The sequence below is a fragment of the Solanum verrucosum genome, unplaced genomic scaffold, assembly GCF_900185275.1.
Source record: "Solanum verrucosum unplaced genomic scaffold, falcon-dt-bn FXZP01000050.1, whole genome shotgun sequence".
Lineage (NCBI taxonomy): Eukaryota > Viridiplantae > Streptophyta > Magnoliopsida > Solanales > Solanaceae > Solanum > Solanum verrucosum.
In genome coordinates this window covers 1460146-1484641 of record NW_026020020.1, presented here as the reverse complement: position 1 = coordinate 1484641, position 24496 = coordinate 1460146, and the positions used below count along the sequence as shown (strand labels likewise).

At 35.6% G+C, this 24496-nt stretch overlaps 2 protein-coding genes across 2 annotated transcripts in view; both read left to right on the top strand.

The window, feature by feature from the left end:
- LOC125821071 (tetraspanin-6) overlaps positions 1-24496 on the top strand; it is a 1176838-nt gene that overhangs the window by 177270 nt on the left and 975072 nt on the right. The window lies entirely within an intron of this gene.
- LOC125821068 (uncharacterized protein At5g03900, chloroplastic) overlaps positions 7628-24496 on the top strand; it is a 34165-nt gene continuing 17296 nt past the window's right edge. Inside the window, exons 1-8 of the mRNA XM_049500485.1 lie at positions 7628-8195; positions 13071-13178; positions 13276-13376; positions 14673-14753; positions 20727-20799; positions 20881-20946; positions 23009-23095; positions 23412-23477. Coding sequence (XP_049356442.1) covers positions 7809-8195; positions 13071-13178; positions 13276-13376; positions 14673-14753; positions 20727-20799; positions 20881-20946; positions 23009-23095; positions 23412-23477 — 969 coding nt within the window. The 5' untranslated portion in view covers positions 7628-7808. The remainder of the gene's footprint in view (positions 8196-13070; positions 13179-13275; positions 13377-14672; positions 14754-20726; positions 20800-20880; positions 20947-23008; positions 23096-23411; positions 23478-24496) is intronic.

Genomic DNA, 24496 nt, shown 5'->3' with positions numbered 1-24496 from the left:
TTAGATGATTTTAGATAAGTGTTTTTATGAATATGTTATGCAATCATGATTTTGAAAGAGTTATTCTATGATATGAAGTTAATGACTAGATTGATATTACTAGATTCTTACCTTTCCAAGTATTATGGTTATAATATGATTTTTCCTATTTTCGTTAGGAGTTTTCTTAGCACCGAGAGGACTTTTGAATGGAGGCTCCCCCGTTAGTAGTGGTCGGGTCTCTAGTAGCAATTCTGTTGTCCACAACTATGTGCCCCCGTAAGACTTTATTCCGATTGGACATACCTAGTTGATCCACCTAAGATTAAGAACATGGTTCTTACCTTGGCAAGTAGGATAATCTTTTTTCGGTGTGGGAAAGACACCGGATTCCATGTTATAACTCCTATGGTCTTTGTCGATTAACGACAAACATCCTACAAAAGATTATGGTTTTCTCAAAAGAGTTTATGATTTCCTCAAAGATGGTGATTTAAGCTTATGTTATGATTTTCAAATGTTGCATTGACCTTACCTCATAATTTATGATTTTAGCTTATCAAGATTTGATATGTTTACTTGGTCATGTGTCATCATAAGACTTACCATGTTTCATGTTTATATTTATGCATGTTCCCTGTATTCAGTATATTCAAATTACTAACGCATATAGCTCTGTACCTATAGTGTTTCATAATATATGGTCCGACGTTCCTCCATTCAGCCCAGACTAGTTGGATTGATCAACTACTTGCAGAGTTTTTGGTGAGTCCTCATGGTTCGAGGACCTTGCCACCACATATCTTTTATTGCTTTCAGTCATTTCAGTTTTAGACTTATTTCATGAGCTAAGACTTGTCCTAGTCACATCTATGATTAGTAGAGACCTGTTGTTAGACCTAATATGATTTCACATTTACAGTCTTTGTACTTTTATTTTGGTATCATATTAGGTGGGGAAATATTGAGACATATTCCGCTTTATCTCTTTATTTCTATTATGTTTATCTTAGTGTCATGCTTATGTCAAGTGAATTATTTAGGGTCTCTCGGTATCTTATTCTCCATGTCAAATCTAGGGGTATTTTGGGTCGTGACAACTCGATATGGTCACTATGAATTTTTGGTTATATTTTTGGACTAATGAATGCTACTGCAACTTCTATTGATTTGATGAAAAAAGTGTTCAATCAATATTTGGATATGTTCGTCATTGTGTTCATAGATGACATCTTGATCTATTCTTGGAGCAATGATAAGCATGCCGATCATTTGAGGATTGTCTTGCAAGTTCTCAAAGATCGTCTGGTGTTTGTTAAGTTTAGCAAGTGTGAATTTTGGTTGGGGCTTGTTGCATTCCTTGGCCATATAGTCCCAGGATAAAGTATTCAAGTTGACCCTAAGAAGACTGAGTAGTTAAGAACTAGCCTAGACCTCTTTCTCCCTTAGATGTTAGGAGTTTCTTGGGTTTAGCCAGTTACTATAGATGGTTTGTGGAAGGATTTTCCTCCATTTCTTCTGCTTTGACTAACTTGACTCATATTAAAGTGAAATTGCAATGGTCCGAAACTTGTGACAAAAGTTTTCATGAGTTGACGACTCAACTTACTTCAACCCAATATTGACTTTACCAGAAGGTTCAGATGGTTTTGTTGTGTATTGTGATGTTTTAAGGATTTCTCTTGGGTGTGTATTGATGCAACATGGTAAGATATATGCTTCTAAGCAACTTAAGGTTTATGAGAAGAACTATCTGACTCACGATTTAGAGTTGGCGACGACGTTTTTTGCCTTAAAGATATAAAGACACTATCTCTATAGTGTTCATAAGGATGTGTCCACTGATCATAAGAACCTTCAGTATGTGTTTAAACAAAATAATTTGAATCTTCGCCAAAGAAGATTGCTTGACTTGTTGAAAGATTGTGACATGAGTGTCCTTTACCATTCGAGTAAGGCAAATGTGGTTGTGAATGGTCGTAGTAGATTGTACATGAATAGTGTTGCTCATATTGAGGATGATAAAAACGAGTTGCTTCGTGATGTGCACAGAGTAGCCCATTTAGGAATTCGTTTGGGTGATTTAGAGGATGGTGGAGTTATTATTCAAATGGGTCAGAATCTTCTCTTGTGTCAGATGTTAAGCCAAAACAGGATAGTGATCCAACTTTAGTTGAGTTGAAGAAATCAGTTTCTGAAAAAGTTATTGAGGCATTCTCCTAGGGGAGATGGTGTGCTTCATTATCAAGGTCATTTATGTGTTTCAAATGTTGATACGTTGAGGGAACAAATATTATCAAAAGCTCACAATTCTTGGTATTCTATTCACTCGAGAGCCACTAAGATATATCGTGATCTATGGAAAGTCTATTGGTGGAATGAGATGAAGACGGATATTGCAGAATTTGTGGCTAAGTGTTCAATTTGCCAACAAGTGAAAGTTGAACATTAGAAACCAAACGGTATGACTCAGGATATTAGCATTCCTACTTGGATGTTTGAAGATTCATTACAGGGTTACCTCACACTCATCGACATCATGAATCTATTTGGGTAATTTTAGACCAAATGACTGAGTATGCGCATTTCTTCATATGAAAACCTCTTATTAAGTCAAGGACTATGCTAGACTCCATATTCAGAAGATGGTTAAGAAGCACAATGTGCCTTTATCCATTATTTTATATAGAGGTATTTAGTTTACCTCTCAGTTTTGGAGATTATTTCAAAAAGGTCTTTGTACTCAAGTTAAGCTTAACACAACTTTTCACCCCACCGATGGTTAGGTTGAACAGAGGCTAAAGTCGATATGATGTCCAAGTACCCCCATTTCTTTCCCTTTGGTTCAGTTTCAATGTGAGATATTAGTTCTTCCTATGTGGTGTTTGGATTAATGTATTTTAGTTATTCCCATGTTTCTGTATGCATGCACGTTCATGAAATCAGTCACTCCCTCAGGTTTAATGTATTTTACATTCATGCTAAGCTATTAGATTTATCCCTACTTTTATCATGCTTAGTTACGTTGAATCTCATTCAAGCACAAATCTTTCCAAGATGGAGATATTGTAACACTTAGAAAGTGCATAACTCAATTGGAAGTTGAAAAGTTGTAGAAAACTAGTGTCATCTTCTGTTTTTTGGGTTTCACAAGCCCCATGTATGTGTCATATAATAGTTTATGGCTCGTGGAAGCTAATCGTGGTTGACACTTAGAATTTCAGGATTTTGGTTCAGTGACTATGAGTGGGATTTACGACTTATGGATAGGCTCGTAGAGTTGAGTTCAGTAACTTCAAAAATGTTAAGCCTCATGCCTCAATGTATAAGCCAATAGTACAACTCATAAATGGAACTACAAGTCGTAGTTGGGTCTCATGGAGGCAACATTCAGAATGTGTAATTTCAATACCTGGATTGTACGAGAGGGACCTATGGGTTGTGCAATATTGTACGAGTCATAGAAAGGTGTTCATGGTTTGCCTTAAGAAACTTGGTGATTTTCAGTAATTAGGTTATATAACTTGATAATATTGGTCGTATATGAAAATACGGGTCGTACATAGTGGTTTAAAGTCCTGAAACCTAGACATTTCCTTTGGACTCATTCTACGATTGGTATCTACGACTCGTGAAAAGGACTACGAGTCATAGATGGTGGCCCATGGTTCATTCTTTAGAAAGTTGGGTTGAATGGATTGGGATCTACGAGTTGACAGTACGGTCCGTAGAAAAATGTACAAATTGTATTCATAGAAGCTATTAGACAGTTATTTCAAGGGTATTTGGGTATTTTCCTACTATTTTAATTCCTATACTACATTTTTAGGCCTATTTTGAAGAGTATAATTGATTCCTAGCTAAGATCCCTAACCTCCCCATTCACTCTCATTCTCTCAAATCCCAAAACCCTCTCGCAAGTCTTCTCTCCCAATGCAATATCAAGGATTTCAAAGCTTCAAGTCTTCTTCTCCAATTCTCACCTAGGGTTTCTAGCAAGTTATGTGAGAACTTTATCAATGGGCCCTTCTTCACATATTGAGTTCCAAAGAAACTTCAATTTTCTTAATTTATGATTCTTACCAAATTCTAGGGTTTCATGGTTTCTAAGGGTTCTATTGAATTTCAATCTATTCTTCATGATTGATATTATTATGCACGATTTGATCATAATTCAATGTTTTTCAATGATATTTTCCTGAACACATGCTATGCAAGTATTCTTATGATCATGATTACATTATTTCAATATGCATGCATTATGTTATGAAGATTTCCATGAATCAAAGGTGCTTTTAGATTAAGAATCAAATAGTTTATGTGATTATCATGATTTAGATGTTTTCGAATAAATTGTATCTCAAGATTATGTTATGTATTATGATTTTAAGGAGTCAGTCTTATGATTATCAGATTTTTCACGAATGATTCAGTATTATTAAATTCTTACGGCATCTATGATTCTTATAATGCATGTTTTCTGTTGGGAGTAGTACTTAGCACTAAGTTGGACTAGTGACGATTACTCATGTCCCAAAACTACGTTACCCATAGGTTTATGGAGCTAATTGCTTATTATAGAGCAAAATGCTCATTATGTCCAGTGGTATTATACGATATATTGGGTCCTTTTCAATGGGGCAGTACATCAAACTCCATGTATGCTCACATGGTTATATGTCGGTTATTAGTCTCTCACACACATTTATGTTATGATTGACTTTCGAGAACATAACATCACCTTGTATTATGTTTTCAAAATCAGAGTATTAGTTTTCATGTTATGATTACTTGGTCATTACATTATCATGTTTTCATACTTATCATGTTATTATGTCATGTTTATGCATTTATCCAAATTCAGTATATTCTGAGTGCTGACTGCATACTTTTCTATCCATATTGTTTCATACTATAGGTTTTGATACATCTCATCGACGCATAGTTAATATAAGTTCCTATCAACCTAGCATTATTTCATTGAGTCCTCATAGTTTGGGGACATACCACTTATGAGTTCTTATTTTCATTTCAAACTTTACTTTCAATTTTCGATGTTCGAGTGACCTAGGGCTTGTCCTAGCGACTCACTTTTGATAAAGGTTATTTTAGATATTAGTATTTCTGTATATGTGTCTTTGTACTCAGATTTCCATATTATGTTGAGATTCATTTGAGACTTTATTTCACTTTTCATGTTATTTCAGTTATGTATATTATCTTAGTGTCATGCTATGACATGTGGTTAACTTGGGGTCTCTCGAGACTCTAGGCACCATATCACGTCTAGGGTAGTATTAGATTGTTACAAAACTCCTTGCCCAATCTCTGTCTGGTAAGTTTGATAGTGATTTGTTGCTCTTTATCCCTCATAATCATTTCTTTCATATTTATATATACAAAATCCCTATTTTTCCATTAATATTTGATATAACAGTTTCCAGCCTCAACTTCTTTTTGTAAAATTTTTTCTACACATTGTCTTGAAAAGGTTCCATTAGCCTGATAAAATAACAACAGAAAAGGGTTAAAATTGCATCTGAACTATGCGAAATAGAAGGTTAAGTTTGATGAAGAACGTGTAGTAATGATTGTTAGAGCTAATGAGACACTCTCATCTCTTGTTCATATACAATCCCTTTAACAAGAATGGGTTAGGGTTTGCCTCTTAATAATAGTGGGTGGATCTAGCAAGAATGAGTTAGGGTTTGAATTATAAATTGGATCAAAATTTTGTAGGTATCCTATTTGGCAAGCTTAGGTGGCGGAATTAGTGTCACATAGCTTGCCACATCACTGTTAGGGGTGTTTATGGTTCGGTTTGGAACGGTTATTAGTTAAAACCAAAACCAAACCAATTCAAATCAGTTTTTAAAATTTTAAAACCAAACCAAACCAAATAAAAAAAATAACCATCGGTTTGATTATCGTCGGTTTGGTTCGGTTTTTTCGGGTTTTTTTGGTTTGAAAGTAATAAGTTAGTTGAGGACATACGCATCTCGATAGACACAAACACTTAGTACATGAATAATTCACAAATAAGCTATTGCATGAACAAAGTGATTCATCCAATGTACCAAGTTTCAGAAACTAAAAAAACTCATTGTCAATAACATAAAGTTGGTTCAATATTCTGGAGATCTCAACATCTTATCAATAGACTTTTCAATAAAATTACACCTTAAAATATTGAGAAATTACTTCTACAAAAAAGGAAAAAGGTCTGAAAAATACTCTAACTTTGGCCGAAATTGTTGTTACGATACCAAACTTTATGTAGGACCTTTTACCCCCTGCACTATTTAATAGTGTATTTTAAAGGTATATATGTGTCCACGTGGACATGTTAAATATTACAATTATGCTATATTTTTATGTCCACGTGGGCACATATATACCTTCAAAATACACTATTAAATAGTGCATGGTGGTAAAGGGTCCTTTCCAAAGTTTGGTATCGTTATAGCAATTTCGGTCAAAGTTCGGATCTATTTCAGATTTTTTTCCAAAAAATAATAATCAATATTTCATAGTCAAAATTAATCAATTACCATCTTTAGCTTGAGCTTTAAATTATTCAATGCTACGTTAGAAAATTTTATTAAAGAACATAGAAAGTGTGATCTTTAAAGGAAATATCACTTACGTGTACACTTTTTAAAAAATATTTACAATATTTGTCAACATTATTCTTTTAACCATATATAACAATTTGGTTGAATGGTAGTATTGCTAAAAGTTGCGAATGACAGCACTTTTTGCTAAGTTTAAAGGAACAAAATTGTTTAAGTAAGTATTGCTAAAAGTTGACAAAAATGGTAATAAATTAAAAGTATACTTAAAAGTGGTAATTATTAAATAAAAGACCTTCACTTATGTAATTTTTCCATATTTAAAGTAATGAATACTGAGGGATTTAGACTTAAGATTTCATTAGTTGGGCTAAAATTTAAGTGTTGGGTTTCAGAAAATAGTAAAATTAAAGACTTAAGTTAATTAAAATTTATCTAAATACTTATATTTTATTTATAAATAATTATAAAATTTATATATTTAACTTCTCGGTTCGGTTTGGTTATTTTTGCGGTTAATTTTTAGTAAAACCAAAACCAAACCAAATAATATCGGTTTTTCAAAATTTAAAACCGAACCTAACCAAATCCAACCAAATAATGGTTTTTTTAATCGGTTTGGTTCGGATTGCGGTTCGGTTTGGTTTTATAACCATAACCATGAACAACCCTAATCACTGTTGTTAACGATGAAGGGTATTTGTGGTCCCTTGGGATAACATGAGAGTATTTTTTATCCCAAAATGTAACGAAAGGTATAAGTGATCTATTTACATAGTTTAGGGGAAATTTTGACCCTTTTCTGAAATAATAATGATATTTCTTCTACAATGTGATAAGTCTTGTGACAACCTTTTGGATATTTACTGACCTATATTCCGAATTAGTGCATTCATTTGGATTTGCTAGCCTGGACAATGTAATCCTTTTTGGGCTATGATAGAGAATTTATGTTTGTTTTGAGGGTACGTTTTGTGCAAGAAGCTTAAACAAACAAAATAATCAAAAGATATATAGATGAAGCGTTATATATATTTATATGTTTTTCCATATTCCAAGTCATTTCTGGCCCTTTTCCGTTTTCTCTACAAACCAAACAACACCAATCCAACCATTCATCCTCCTTCTTCTTCACCAAGCAAATTCCATATTCAAGGCCAGCAAGAGAGTTGACGGCAAAAGAGAAGCAGAAACAAATTCAACAACCTCTTCTTTTCCATGGGAATGTCTTGATTTGGAAGAAGATATTTATAGTAAATGGCAGCCATTTCCACATGCTTCTTCACAGTCACACCCACCAGGATTCAATCCATCCTATTCTCTCAAAAACCCTCCTCCCTTGTCCTAAAACCTTCACGAATACACTCTTATAATTCTTGGAATTTGAGCAAAAATGGGGGTTTGAGGGATAGGAGGAGTTCAGTTCATTTAGTTAGGGCCAGTCTTGATGTTGAGGTTAAGACTGGAGGGATTGTGGAGAGTGATAAGCTGCCGTCTGATGTACGGAAGCGGGCTATGGACGCTATTGATGTATTGGGAAAGAGGGTTACAGTTGGGGATGTTGCTAGTAAAGCTGGGCTACAGTTGAGTGAAGCTCAGAAAGCTTTGCAAGCTCTTGCTGCTGATACAAATGGCTTCTTGGAGGTAAATATTCCATTTATTTTATGGGGAAAAAGTTTGACTTGTGAATATTATTTGTTTTTGGCGTTGTAAAATCAAATGCTTGGTTTGTGAAAATTATTGGGATTTTATCAATTGAGTTTTTTCATGTAATTATATCATGTTTATGCAAAGTGCCTACAACTTTAATTGCTACCTTTTCCACTTTCGTTCCCTTGAGTTTTTTATTTTTTCGATAAGGTAAAAATTTATAGAAGTATTAGCATCAAGAATATGCTGGTAGGAACATAAGTGTATACCAAAAAAGTTCTCAAAGATTGTGGAGAACTATAATGTCTACCATGGCTTCTACATCAGTGATTATTCAAGAGGGGTGGGGTGTCTTGTAAGCCTGTAGTCAACGTTGATCCTGCAAAAGGTTCAAGACAACAGAATGGACATAAAAAGTGAAGTAAATGCAGAATGTAAAGTAGAAATGGATTTTATATTGGTTCGGATCACCAACGTGGTGCCTAGTCCAGTTCCCTTGGGTTACAAGGGTTTCTCTAGAGCTTTGTTGTGTAACTTGGGTACCGTGTAGTTGTTGAAGTACAATGCTAAAAAGTCCCTTGATCACTTCAGTTTCACCTTTGGCTACAACCTCTACCCATATAGCTACCAATTCTCTCCTTTCTATTGTACTCACTAGTCACATTCCTTTCTTGTGTAACTTTATGAGATTTCTTTCCATGTCTAGAACCTTGACAGATTCTGGAATCCTTGAATGCCTATGTATTGATGGATCTTTGCCTTGTAATTGGGGCAACTTCTGATCTGGTGACTTGGCATATCGTCCTTGACCCTTGACCTTGGGACTGTTTGATTGCACTGCAAATTTCCTTCCTTGTGATAGAGACTTCTTTCATTTTTGATCTGCTAAGACGAATATTTTGTAATGGTTAGTTTTCATCATTGAATCTATTGGGCTAACAATCTCCCCATTTTTTACGATGACAATCAAAGGGGTACTTATTGTTTATTCATTTTACTTCCCTGAGTATTTAGGATGATTTCTCTCCCTGAATTTATGTCTGTAGATTCATGTTTAGATCCCCCTCATTCTTTGCCTCTTGTGTGATATTAAGTGACTTGAGTCTTCTTCCCAATAGGTAACAACCCTGCATGTGATACTAGATGAAATGTACGGCACATAGAGACACAACAAGCTTGTGTCTAAGACACACTTAAGCACACAAAAGCAATTTCATTCAAGCAGCTAAATATTCATAGGAAATTAATAATACCACTTAGAGATAGAGATATACATATGATATTAGATGAGCAATTTAAAAGCAACATGCATAAATATTCTCCCCCTTCAGAATAAAAAAGGATTAGCAGTCAGAGGAGGAAGAGGAGTTAAGGAACTGGTGGGTGCAAGAGAGGCCACCATAGAGTGCTGTTAAGGTTATACAACCCAAAACAGAAACCCACAGGAGGGGTAAAAGAAACAGTTTAGAAGTCTTAATTTCCACCAAGGAAATACTTAAGGGTGTTGATCACCCTGGAGAGAAAGAATAATAGAACATTTCAATGTTCTTGGAGAGTGTGGAGTACGAATTCTGGACAGCAACAACTAGCTTCGTGTTTGAAGTCTCAGTCACACGAGCAGCTGATTCAACTTTCCTAGGATTTCATTCACAGACTTGACTCCTTCATGCTGTAGGTGGTCAACAGCTTGCTGCAGCTTACCCACATCAGTGATGGTACCTTTAAAGAGCTGTGCATTTCACTGGCTCTTTAACCTTCTGCATGCCATCTTCCACTTAGCCAGGTTATCCTTTGATCTCTTCCACCTTCTAATCCATCAAGAAGCAAGAACATCCGCTATTTTGTCTTCAACAGTTAGGGCTGCCTTGGTCTTTGAAAGAGACTTCTTAGGCCACTTACCATAAAAAATCAGGTAGCCCATGTAGAATTCTCACATGAAGAATAAGAGAAAATCAAGGATTGTATTGATGATTAAAATTGTTGAGTACATACTCCTTATATAGGGAGTGAATTGTAGAATCCTAAGTTAGCTATAATTAGAGTCCTACTACAATAACTATTACTACTATAATAATACTGCAATTATAAATAACCTAATCCTAGTCGTAATCTAATCCTAGTCGACTACAAGAAGTAGTACCTAGTCGATATAAGTAGCCTAATCCTAGTGTGACTCTAACTTCATTGTACATATTGATTGAATCAACCTGTTCCATATCTTCAGTTTCCTTTATCTTCAACAACCCATATTGGCAAAACACTTTGTTTTCACAAAGTTGAAATAGTAAAGATAATTTATGGGCTTTGAAGAAAACACTTATAGGGCAGTGGGAGTCCTCAAGTTGTTCAAGATTTATGATCCTTCCGGTGGCAATAGGCCTGGTCTCGAAGGCAGAGTACCTTTTCTTTTCTGTGATCCCCCAAAAGAGTTGCATGTCTTCAAGACATCACCTGGTTTCTTTGACTTGAGCCTTTTGCTTACTTGACATTGAGATATAGACTGTTTCTTTGTGTTGGTCTTGGATGATCCGACAACCTCTACATTTGATGAATCTGAGAGCGTTGAAGATGCTTGCGCGTATGTATGAGCGAAATGGAAGGAAGTTTGTCTTTTGCCATGGGAGAGAACTTTAGAGAGAAGAAGATTTGAAAAGGAAGAGGTGAGTAAGGAGGTGAAGAAGGGGAGGGGTTATAAGGTGGTGAGAGGAGAAAGTGAAGGGTTGTGAGGAGACATGAAAGGATGGATACTATAAAGGTGTATGAGAAATAAGGAGTAATTAAAGGTAAAACAAGAATGTAATTAAAGGCACATGTGTGGAAAATAAATATATATAAACCAGGAGCAATAAACTTCTAGACTGATCATTGATGTCGGAAATTAAAACATATAAGGAAAGAGAATAAATTTAACACTTAAAAACAATTATTAAAACAAGTGTGAGGAATATATGAGAAGAATATTATTGAATTGTGTATCTACATTATTACATTGAGACCTTATTATACGCACAACATTAGACTTCTTTTCCTACTAGGACACTACAATACATCCTTTTCTCAGTAGGATTCTATATACTATCTCTATTCCTATTTCTAAGTAGGATTGTATATATTATTCTTGTTCCTATTCCTATTCTTATTCTAACACTCCCCCTTAAGCTAGTGCATACAAGTCATATGCACCTAGCTTGTTACAAATGTAATTAGTATGATGAACGATGAGGGGCTTGGTGAGTTGATCTTTCGACTTCACAAAATTGACAGTCAATCTCAATGTGCTTAGTCTTCTCATAAAATACTGTATTTGATGCAGAATGTCGACAAAACATAGAGTGATCAGCTCCACTACAAGTAATGCCGAATTTCTGAATTATTGAACTTCCTAAACCAAGCTTGAGAAGATTGTTTCACACCATAGAGTGACCTGCACAATTGACATACAAGGCTACTTGCCTCCCCCTGAGATATACTTCTTCCTCGAGATCACTATGGAGAAAAACATTCTTAATGTCCTACTAATTAAAAGGCCAATGGAGAACGACAACCATATCACTATAATCCAACCCAAATATTTGAGTATACCCTTTTTTTGGCAAAAGTAAATTTGAAACCGAAAGAGAACACTGCAGGAAAACTAAGATCTTTCAGAAACAATGCAATTGGTTGCTGGAAAGTACTCGAAATCTGGTATAAGATATATGGATCGTCTTGAAATCAAGAGATGAGCAGATGTTAAGCTGGGAAGTCATCGTAACTGGCCGAAACATACTCATGCGTCGGATTTTTGGATTTGATGGCTGAAATTGGTCACAATCTAAGAAATAAAATTATATGATTAGGTTAGGAATGATGGCACAACCCTACTAAGAAAAAGAATTAATATAGCTGAACTATAAATTAGGATGGAGGGAGTAGATCTGAAAGAGTAGTAGCATAATCACTTAATATAGCTGAACTATAAATTTTACTAATGGCATATAAGGCTCTTAAACTATTTTAGTTAATGCATAGAAGGCATTTATGAAATATGGGTTCCAGCTTTCAGGTCCTCCAAGTTCTACTTGTTTGCTGCCTACGGTCATCACATCAAACTTTTCAGCCAAAAGAACCTCTAGAAGTAAAATCTCTAGCTCAAATGGCTTATTAAATGTTTTTATTTTATGTAAGATATTATCCCAAATATTAAAAGGGAACAAAGAAAAGGGAAATAAATGCAAATCATACTTTCCTCTACTTTTTCTTCCTTTTATTTTGTGAAGATTTAATTGATCTTCAGCTAAATGTCATAAATTCCATTGCGTGAGCTAGACATTTGACTTTCCAAAGGTTGTTTTAATCCGAAAATTATTATATATGGAGGCTAGTGCTAAGCAAGAAAAATGTGGAGGACCTAATGGTTGGATATACTTATTTAAGGAATAACTGGGTTTTTCGGAATAGTGAAGACCTTTCTTGCCATTGGGTCATATTGCTTGTGAAGCTCGCCAGAAAAGATTAGTTTCTCTTATTTTGATTTAATAAACCGGTTAGAAAAAATAGAGAAGGTAGTTACCCTTGTCTCAAAAAAAATAAAAATAGAGAAGGTTAACCCAAAGGATGATGAGTATGTTCTTAAGAGTGATCAGTGGTAGCTGAAAAGTTTGCAATTTCATATGATGTATCTGGTGACAATTTTGTTCAAGGCTTTTTATTAGGGTTTTCCGTTGGAATGCTCTAAGGTTTTGTGGAATAATATATCATTGAACTTTGTAGTTCTTTCTTTTGGAAGTTGATCACCTTTTTAATGGATGACTTGTAGGGTTATAGCGTGAAGCATTTATGCTACATTTCGGTTGTTTAATCAGAGTGCGGCTAATATGGTTTTGGCAGGTGTCAGATGAAGGTGATGTCCTGTATGTATTTCCTAAGGATTATCGTTCAAATCTCACAGCTAAATCATTTAGGATGAAGATTGAGCCTTTGCTGGAGAAAGCAAAGGTATTAATTCTATTTTATTGGTGATGTCAGTATGTGTTTTTGGGAATAGGTCTACCCGTAAATACTTATCTTCCGAGGGAACCTCAATATTTTGCAGCTTGCAGGTGAATACTTAGTGAGGGTTTCCTTTGGTACAACACTAATTGCTTCGATTGTCATTGTCTATACAACCATAATTGCTATCCTCTCTAGTAGAAGGTATCTGTTGACATTAGAAATCTTGGAAGCATTTTGTACCTACTTTTGCTTGAGATACTTATTTTTCTCAAATCCACATTTCCCCTTGAGGCCTGTTTTGAAAGTCACCTTATAATTGGAATTGAGTGTAATTATACAATTTTGGCATGTTTGTTTGACATTGAGGGGGTAGTAATTACATTCTTCAATAGTTGAGAATTGCTGGTTTATATGGTGTAATTACAAGGTTACTTTTCTGTATTTGTTTAATTTATATTTTTTTTCAATTTTTAAATTTATATTTAAATTTTTACTGTTTAATGTATTATTCTTTTTACGTAATTTATTTTTATTTCTTTACTTCTTACTTTCAAACCCTTACTCCATATGTTTCGATGTAATTTCTCATATTTTCTTTCTTTCTTTCTTATTTTTTTCTCCTTCATTTTGCTTATTTGTGTAATTATTCTGATTGTTTAAAATTACACCTCCTAATTGTAGAAAGAATGAGTCATCTACAAACTTGGCTTATAATGAGTGATGTCATTAAAGTTGGATTTGTCACTAAAGTTAGATTTCCTTATTGAATGAGGTTAGAGGCAAACTTGACTCATACTGAGTGATGTAAGAATTCATATATTATTTTTTATGAAACATTTGAAAATGTTATAAAATTATGGCTACAATATTGATTTTTTGTCAAACATGCATCCTCACAATTGACTCATACTGAGAGATGTAAGAATTCATATATTATTTTTTTATCAAACATTTGAAAATGTTATAAAATTAGGGCTGCAATATTGATTTTTTTGTCAAACATTCATCCCCACTATGTTTTGCAAACTCTGTGTTTGGTTAAATTTTTTATTAATTAATTCAACTATAATATTGTTTTCTTGAAAACCAAATACTATCAATTATATTTTACAATATTTAGTTACAAATCTACACTTATTTAATGCCACATTTTAAAAAATAAATATATATTTTGAATACCTACTAATATATATGATTTAGCAATATTTCTTATATAGACACATGTTTATCAAACATTAATGTCTAGTTTTTGATAATTAACTTTATTTAAAAGTTTAAAAGATCTAACTATGTAATTACTCTTGGGCAACCAAACACTACGTTTGTAATTTCACAGTAATTACGTTATGACAAACAAATAGATATTCACAATTACTATTTTGTGTAATTACTAGGCTATGTCATTACTAGGATAGTAATTACACCAAATCCAATTACAAGGTGGCTTTCCAAACTGTAAGTTTTGGGCCATTTGTTTGACATTTGCTTTCTTTACAGTGAAGAAGACAATCGGGGAAGACGAGGAAGATCTTATGACAGCGGTTTCTCATTTTACTTCAGCCCAACTGATTTATTCTGGTAATTATAATTTGATCCATTGTTGAGGAAAGAGCAATGTCGCTCTAGTGCAATTTTGCTTACCTTTGTTTGCTTCTTGAAATTTATTAAGGGCCTCACTTATGACCTCTTTTGTGCATTCATGTTCTTATATTTTGACTGATTTCATAGTTTTCTTATTATGTTTATTTATTGTAACAACATGAGAACATTAAATTTAGAGATAATTGAGTGTTTTCTTTTCCTTTATTTGATGTTAACTTATTTCCCCATCTGAGTCAACATTTATTTTATGATGCATTTTTGTTAGTTTGGCTGCGACCTAAGTCCTCAAAGAGTCAGGTTCTTTGAGCAACTATGCAAGAAGGTAAATTGAAGAATAGTAAATCAACACAAGTATTTAGCTTGGAGAACTTCTTGCTCAAGGGAGACAAAAACTACACCCACCTGTGTAGGATTTACTCAATCTCTTCCGCTAAAATCGATCCAAATTTAAGGTTTACAACTGTCCTTGTAACACCTAAGAAATTGTTCCCAACAATCTCAACCTTTACCTCTCTACTCTTCTCTTCAATGACTCTACCCTATCAATAAAGTCCCTTACAAACACTAAGCAACACCTACTAGAATCAACTATAAAAGTAATCAAGATATTGTCTTGAACCAACACAAAGAAACTAATTATTACACTCAAAAACTGTATGGATAAATTTTGATAGGAACAGATTCTTTTGTTGTAGCAACAACTCTTTCTTCTAGACTTTGTGTGTAGAACTCTTCTCACATTGACACCTCTCTCTTCGGGTGTAGTCAAACTCCAAAGCATTAAGTTGTGCTGTTTATATAAGAGTAAATAGCTGCCTTTTAGTTTTCCAATCCAAACACGAATAGGTTCAAGACTTTCAGTTTTCCAAGCCAAATCAGTAGTTTGGGCTCCTACTACATTACCTGCAAGTTTAATGGGAGGACCCAGGATTTCAGTTGGCATCTCATTGGTGTTACGCTCCAAATGCTAGGAAGGAAATAGAAAAGGTATGATGGGGAATTGGATCAACAAGGAGTTTGCTTGAAGGGCCTTCGGTAGTTGTGGGGACTTTTAACATTGTTAGAGGTTTCTTGAGAGAAAAAGAATTGATTTAGATACAATAGTCCGATAGTGAAGTTTTTAGATGCACTCAGAAGGAACTTCTTATGGCAAGGGAACAAGATAGAAAAGGGGTTCAACCTGGTGAAATGGCCTGTAGTACAACAAAGCAAGGAAAATGGGGGGCTGGGAGTGAGAAATTTAAAAGTTCATAACATGAGCCTCCTCTCAAAATGGTTGTGGAGATAATCAGGAGGAGCAGGCTCTATGGAAAGAGATAATAAACCACAAATATGGGCAAGAGGATTTGTGGTGCACTAGTGAAGTTAATGAAACTTATGGAGTTGGGGTGTGGAGGACCATCAGAAACCTTTGGGAGAGTCTAAACAACAACTCAAAAATTGTGGTGGGTAGAGGAGACAAAACAAAGTTCTGGCTAGATGATTGGTGTGGAAATGGGATTTTGAGGGACTTGTTCCCTATTCTTTTCTCAATATGCACAAATACCAACAGCAAGATAGAGGAGATGTGGTCACCACAAGGTTGGAATATAATATTTAGAAGACTGCTAAATGACTGGGAGATTGATGGAATGGTGGAGTGTTTGGGCTTGATTGGTGGATTCCCAGGTACTACTCTAGAGCCAGACAGATTAGCATGGGGACATCACAAAGATGGGGTATTTTCAGTGAATAGATTATACAACTGGGGACTTAAAAGATGTGCAGGAAGATCCATTGGACCTTGGAACACAATATGGAAAAGTGTGGCTCCTGCCAAGGTGAAGTGTTTCACTTGGTTGGTTGCTAGGAAAAAATGTTTGACTCATGAGGCAATGCAGAAGAGGGGCATCAACATAGTATCCAGATGCCTCCTTTGTAAAGAAGCTCTGGAGACTAACAAACACTTATTCATGCACTGTAAGGTAACTGCTCAGGTGTGGGCTCTGTTTACAAGCATAGCCAATGAATATTGGACTATGCCTGAACACACCTCTGACCTTCTTAGCTGCTGGATCAAAAGGGGAGGCAGCAAAAGTCAGAAAAGATGGTGGAGAACAGTTCCAGCATGTATATGGTGGATTATATGGAAAGAAAGGAATCAGAGAATTTTTGAAGGAAAGGAGTGTACAATACAGAAGATCAAATGGAAAGTAATTACTACTTTAGGTTTTTGGTGTAAAGAACAGGATATAGAAGAGGAGATCCAATTAGTGGACTTCATAGGATCTCTGTAAGTATTTCTTTTTAGTCTTTTCCTTTTGTTGTAACAGTTTTTTTTTTTGGAGGTGGCCAGCATAGCCCTTAATGCTGAGGAATATAAAAAGTTACCAATTTAAAAAAAAATAGTCCGACTTCTCAGATTTTATAAATTACATGGAGCTGGTGGATCTACAATTAACAGTAGGGAAGTTCACTTTGAATAAAGGGGATAGACATGTCATAGACGCAAGACTGGACATGTTCTTAATTTTAGAGGAGTGGGATGAAGGCTTCTGAAATATCAGGCAATTTGTTGTGCACAAAGTTACTTCAAATCACTCTCCTTTGATGCTACAATGTGGTGATTAGGATCCAGTTAGACCTTAATTGTTTTCATTAAGATTTAAACGTTTGAATCTGAATGCACGTATGAACGATTAAGATGTTGTCTCTTGATCTAAACACGGAATAATTAAGACGGTTTGTTTTTCAAAATTTGAATGTACATAATAAATATACAATTCAAATAAAAATTAATATAATAAAATTATTATTTGATACAAAAAAAAAATGAAACACTTATGCGTACTAGTGATGGTAGAGATAGTTTGTAGTGGTGGTTGTGATGGTAATTGTTGTTAATGACTAGTAATGATGGTGGTGATAATTGTGATGGTGGAGGTGGTTGGTGTTGTGGTGACGGTCATAATTGTGGTGATTGGTAGTGGTGTTGGTGGTTGTAATGATGAAGTCGGTTGATGTTAGTAGTTGGTGGTGGTGGCGAAAGAATGTGTGGTTGTAGTAGTTGGTGATGGTGCTAATTATGATGATGGAGGTGGTTGGCAGTAGAAATTGACCACAATAGTTGTAGACTTGTAGTGACGGATAGTAGTGGTGGAGGTGGAGGTGGGTGGTGGTAGTCTGCGGTGGTTCTAGTTGTGATGGTGTAGTTTGTTGGTAGTGGGAGCTGACTGTAGTGGTGGTCCTGATTTGATAGTAGTGGTAGAGGTGGTGGTGGCGACAATGGATATAATTATAATGATGGAGGAGGTAAGTGTGATAGAAGTTGATAGTAGTGTTAGCAATGGTGGTGGTTGTGATGGCAGAGATAGTTGGTGGTAGACGACAATAATGGTGGCTGATAATGATGGTGGTGGTTGTGATAGAAGAGGTGGTTGTGATGGCAAAGGTGGTTAGTGGTGGTGGCTGATGATTGTGAACCGAGTGATGGTGAATATTATCCACACAAGAATACCTCTTAATAATATTAAGACTTTGTTCTAGATCTTAATGATTAAGACCTATTCAGACCTATTAAATGCTTAAATCGTAATGAAAACAAATACACTTAATGGTTTAATGTCTAAACCATTCAGATTCAGACCCCATTAAGTGCAAACAAATGAAACCTTAAATCCTATTTCGAATTTGAGAACTGGTGGTAGAGACACAGGGGTTTAATGAAAGAGTTAAGAACGCGTAGGATTCCCTTGTTTGTGGTGGAAGTCCAGACCGCATTTTTGCCTACAAATTGAAAGCTTTGTAGGATAAACTAAAAGAATGGAGCAGGACAATCCATGGAAACTTGGGTTTGCAGAAACAAAATATTCTTAATCAACTTGCAGAACTGGATGAAATTTCGGATCATAGGAATTTATCTGAGGTAGAGTTAGCCACAAAGACTGCTTTATCTATGAAGTTTGAGGAGATAGCTAAGCATGAGGAGGTGGCATAGAGGTGAAGATTCAGGGCTCTATGGCTGAAACAAGGGGATAGAAAACACAGTTTCTCCATAGAACATCAAATGCTCACAGAAGATATAACTCTATTGACCAACTTTTTTTCTGATAACCACAACTCTATTAACCAACCTTCTTTAGAAGGGGATTTTTTGGTGAATCCTGAAGACATCAAGAGAGAGATAGTAACATACTATGATACAGAAATAGAGGAATGGAGACCACAATGTAATCTAAGGGTATGCCCATGGTATCACGAGATGATAATTTGATACTACTACACCACTTTGAACCTCAGGAAATATGGGACAATATCAAAGTATGCGCAGGAGATAAGGCCCCGACCTTGATGGATTTTCAATGACCTTCTTTATTCAATGTGGGGTAACTGATATGCATTCTATTTCAGATGACTTTTGAAAGACGATGGATCAATCAAAATAAATTCTAGATCAGTCAATGAAGTTCTCAAAGGATTGAGGCAGGGAGATCCTCTGTCTCCCTTCCTCTTCATTTTAGCAATGGAAGAACTGAATGATATGCTGAAGACAGCAGAAGCGAATGAGTAGATCAGAAGTTTCAAGGTGAACACTAGGCGAAGCAACAATAAGGAGATCTCTCATCCGCAATATGTAGATGATTTCAATTAACAATGCTTAGGGTGATCTTTATTCCAATTGAAGCATCTCTGGTTTGAATGTAAACTGTCTCAAAAGCGATGTCTACCCAATCAATGAGGTAACTGATATACATAGACTGACTGAAAACCTAAGTGGAAGGATATGAGAATTATCAAAAGTATACTTGGGAATGCCACTAGGAGCCAAGAGCATGTCTAAAGGTATATCATATACCTTTAGTCTTATATGTAATGGTTAATAGGAAAATGTAAGAAGAAATTGACTAGCTGGAAGAGTCAATACTTAGTGTGCTTGATGCTTTGCCTACTTATATGATGCTTATATTTCCAATGCCTGCAAACGTGAGAAAAATAATTAATGCACTAAGAAGGAATTTCCTTTGGAAAGGAAACAGTGAGAAAAATAAGATACATATGGTTAACTGAAGCACTCTAACAACAACGTACCCAGTGAAATCCCACAAGTGAGGTCTGGGGTGAAGCACTCTGACAGTTACCAAAAAGAAATGAGGTTGGGCAATTAGAGACCAGAAGATCCGGAATAAAAGCCTGGTATTGCAGTGGTTGTGGAGGTTGCTCTAGATGAGAACTCACTGTTGAAAGAGGTGACTAAAACCAAGTATGGGATGAGAGGTAATTCGACAACAAATCCTGTGAACACTTTATATGGGGTGGGATCTGTGTGTGGAGATCCATATGGAACCTTTGGTCATTAATCAGAAACAAAGCAATATATAAACAAGGTAATGGGATGAAGATCTCATTATGGGTAGACAAGTGATTAGTGCAAGGCTCTTTGAAGCAGCTATTCCAGATATCTACAATCTCTGCTATGTCCTGCAAAATAAGAGTTTCCCTTTGAGTTTGGGCAAGACCCTGTGAAGATAACTGTGGTGAAAATATAAGACAATTAGAATCTCAAAAGGGGAAGAAGATACTTTAATTGAGTTAATCTAAATAAAAGGAACATTATTTATTTGAAAACAGTACAATAATAGCACCAAGATGGTTGGTTTCGTCCTTTCCTTTTTCCTGATTGATCAGTGACCATGACAGCTAGCCTAATACCATAAAAGTACTATCTTTTGCTCTTTTAGGTATTACAGGCAAGAAATATTACTGCTTCTGTTTTAGGGAAGAAATATACTTATTTTCACATTTTAATGTTCTAACCTAGCAACCGTGATACATGTTCAATGGGTAACTTTATCATGAATCATATATGGGTGAACCTTGGGATTCTTTTTTCCATTTTGAAATATTATGCACCATGGCTAAAAGCTTCATGAAATCCACGGGCACCTTTCTAATCTAGTTAACTTCTGTCAGGTATTGGGATCCATACTATTATAGGAGACGACGAGTTCGCAAAGAAAGTGGTGGGATGAACTTCATTGAATCTGTATGTGGTAAAAGGAATTAGAGCAGATGCTTTTATATTTGCGTCTGAGTCTTTCATAACTAACGGTTGTTAAATTTGCAGGTTTTCTCCTTTGTATTTGGTGATGGTGATCCAAATCAAGAGATTGAAGAGGAGAGGTGGAAGTTGGTAATAATTGAGCACTGAATTTAGCGGTCCGTTGCTTTTTTTTTCTTTTTTCTGTGGTGGGGGGTGGGCTGGGGCATGTGAATAATGAGAAAGGGAAGTAGAAGAGGATACCATTCGGTGGGATTACATTTTACTCATTCTGGATAGAATTGCAACCACTAAGCTACAACTCCAAGTCAAGTAGTCTATTATTTAAATTACTTATTCCTGGCATTCTGATAATTTTTCTACTTGTCTTTTCCTCTTCTCTTTCCTGCTTCTGGTAACTCTTTGATTTTGCTTTTTGGTCGGGGTTAATCTCTACCCACATAAAATGGCACAAGATATTGAAATGTTCTCTTTTAGTTGTTCTGCATTACAGCAGCTTTCATCCACAATAAGTGTTCTGGTTGTTTCACTACAATCTTTTCTTTGTAGTTACAAACTTTCCCTTATCTAGATACCTTTTTGATACCCCAGGCATCTCTATAGTTACTTTGTCTGGATAAAGGGGTCGGTGTCCCGGATGAAGTGACCCTTGCTTCAATCTTGTAGTATGTATCATATAGATGACTAAGAGATTGTAGTCATACTCTTGTATCTAAGTTTAGTGAGAAATGATTCGATGGAAGGGATGTTTGATTGTTTTTTTTTTTTGATAGAGGAGAGGTGTAAATGCCAATGCTCTCATAGTCGCATGTAGCTACTTGGTTATTTGAGCAATGAATCGAAGAGAGTGAGGTACAATTTAGCGTGGTGGCGAGTTGGGATTTTCTGTGCTTAATGTTAACTTTGTTGGTAGGTAAAGAGTAACTATTATTGATATACCAACAAAAAGAGAATGCTTGGAAAGACTTAGGGCATGTTTGGATGGGCTTATAAAAAGTAACTAGTAAGTCAAAAGTCATAAGTAGATGGTACTCTACTTTTGACTTATTTTAAAACTTTTTTGGCCCTAAAAGTAGGTGGTTAAAAGCACTTTATAACCTTTCCAAACATCTCTAAAACTAAAAAGCTACTCGAAATTCAAAAACACCTAAAAATAAGTTTATTCAAAGGGGCACTTAATGTTAACTTCTTCTTTATTCAGGACCGGGGATGAAAGTTGCATACATGAGGATGTTGTGATCAATGTGTGGGCATACTAGAAGGGATAGGATTAGAAAATGAGGATATCCAGAATAAGGTGGGAGTGGCTTAATTGGAGGATTAGATGCGCGAAGCGAGACCGAGATTGTTTGAGCATGTGAAGAGGAGATGCTCGGATGCCCTAGTCCAAGGTGTGAGAGATTGACTATGAATGGTTTCAGAATAGGTAGAGGTAGGCTGAAGAAGTGTTGTGGGGAGACGCGATTAGACATGACATGACACAATTTCAGCTTACCGAGATAGGAGGTTGTGGAGGACACAAATTAGGGTAGATGGTTAGTAGGTAGTAGTGCATTGTCTTGTTATCCGTCCATACTAGTAGTCGTAGTATTGCTATTGTAGTTTCATTTTCTTCGATTTCTGTTACTATTTATTGTTTCTTGTGCTTTGTCTATCGTAATGTTTTGTTGTAACTGTTCCAAATGCTTTGTTATGCTTTTTCTTTCATTACTTTGTTTTGGAATTCTTTGGATTATTTTTCGTTGAGCTGAGGGTCTATTGGAAAAACCTTTCTGCCTCTGAGGTAGGGGTAAGGTATGCGTACACTTTACCCTCCCCATGCCTTACTTCGTGGGACTACACTGGGTATATAGTTGTTGTATGTACGGACAGAGAAATCATATCATAGATGTTCTGATGCCTTCACAAATTCAAGTTACTCCTCGAAGGTTAGATGTTTTGTTAGTCATTTTAGTTGGCTTAACCTTTCCCCTGTAAATAACACTGATCTTTGTTTGGAGTTTGTCAGCTCCTTAGTGTTATTGAATCTCTCCTTTGTTACGTTTGCATCTGTTGACGCTTTTTAGTGACATCTACATCATAAAAAAAAAGTTCAATGTATGTGCTGTCACTAACTTTTACAGTTTCTTATGTTATAATCAGATATTTCTAGCAACATATAATAATAATTACCATTGTTTAAAAACTTTTGCAGGTAGGGCAGTATATATCATCAAATGGTGGCGTTGTTGCTGCTGAAGAACTTGCTCCTTTTCTTGATGTGGAGACTCCTAATAAAACGGTACTTGATGGGTCTTACACGACCCATATGTTGGATTTGTTGTCCATTATCTTTTTGCTTTGTCTTTCCCCTTCCACAGCAGTAATGTGCTATAATTTTGTTCCAATGGCCTTTTCAGGAAAACTATTTTTAAATCCATTGAACATTTTGAGTACTTAGTTATTTGGTAATCCTGAGAGTCCATGTTTTGCGTTTCAGTTATACTTGATATCTTGTTGATTGTTCATCTTGCTTTAATTTGGTGCTTATTTACACTTCGCTATCTTACTCCTGTTCTGAGAATTGACTTTTGAATTACCTGTGGGTTCTCTGACAGGATGATGAGTCATACATCCTTCCGGTGCTTTTGCGGTTTGATGGTCAGCCAGAAGTAGATGAGGAAGTATGTGAAAGCTTTATTAATGATATATTTTTGTTTGAATTCTTCCTTCGGATTAGTATGGTTGATGCCTTTTTCTATGCACGTGGCTTTGGAAAAGGATTTGGTGTCTTCCATAGTGCAACCTTGACTTCAAGAAAATTTTGAGAATCAATTTTAGCTTCTGAAACAGCCTCTCTACCTCACACAAGGTAGGGGTAAGGTCTACATACACCCACCCCTCCCCAGACCCCACTTATGGAGTCAGACTGGATATGTTGCTGTTGAAGTCTCTAATGTCATTTTCTGAAACCTTGTTCTGGGCGACAGACATCAGAAGTTATTAAACTTTTGGTCCATCAATTCTCCTCACTTCAATTAACCCCATTACTGACACTGTTGCCTTTGCCAGCCATTTCATTTAGACTCCTCACCCTAATTCCTGAAATCTTCAACATGTATTGTACTTGTGTTGATTAGTTCTTTTTTTTTTTTTATGACAAGGGAAACCAGCAGCCGCTACCCTTTGGGTGCGCACAGGGTAAAACCCCCGCTCCTATGCAATAGCTCGCAAACCACATAGGAGAGGTAACCCGCACTAGGCAAGCCCGGTGCGACGAGCTCGGCCCAGAAGGCAAACTTGATTAGTTATTTTATGGATATTGTAATTGTATTAATAGTTCAAAATAATCTAAAGAATCTGTAAAAAGTTTTAACATACTAATCTCAATTTCACACCTGAGCTCTGTTTGTAGTTAACTCATATGTCGAGTTGTTTGAGAGAGCATTAATTATCATATTTTGACCCTAAGAGGATATCTGAAAAGGTCAAACATATTGTCCAAGCTTTGAACAGAGCCAAATCTTTTTTCCTAATCTATAAATTTGGATAACAAAGCTCATGATACGGGATAAAGTAGTCATTTCTATGTTTTTATTAAATTTCATCAGGATTTAGACATCAACAATGTAAATGAAATTAGGAGTTGAACTTAAAGAAACAAGGGGTGTGAAAGAGTTTCGTTGTTATATTATGCAAGACG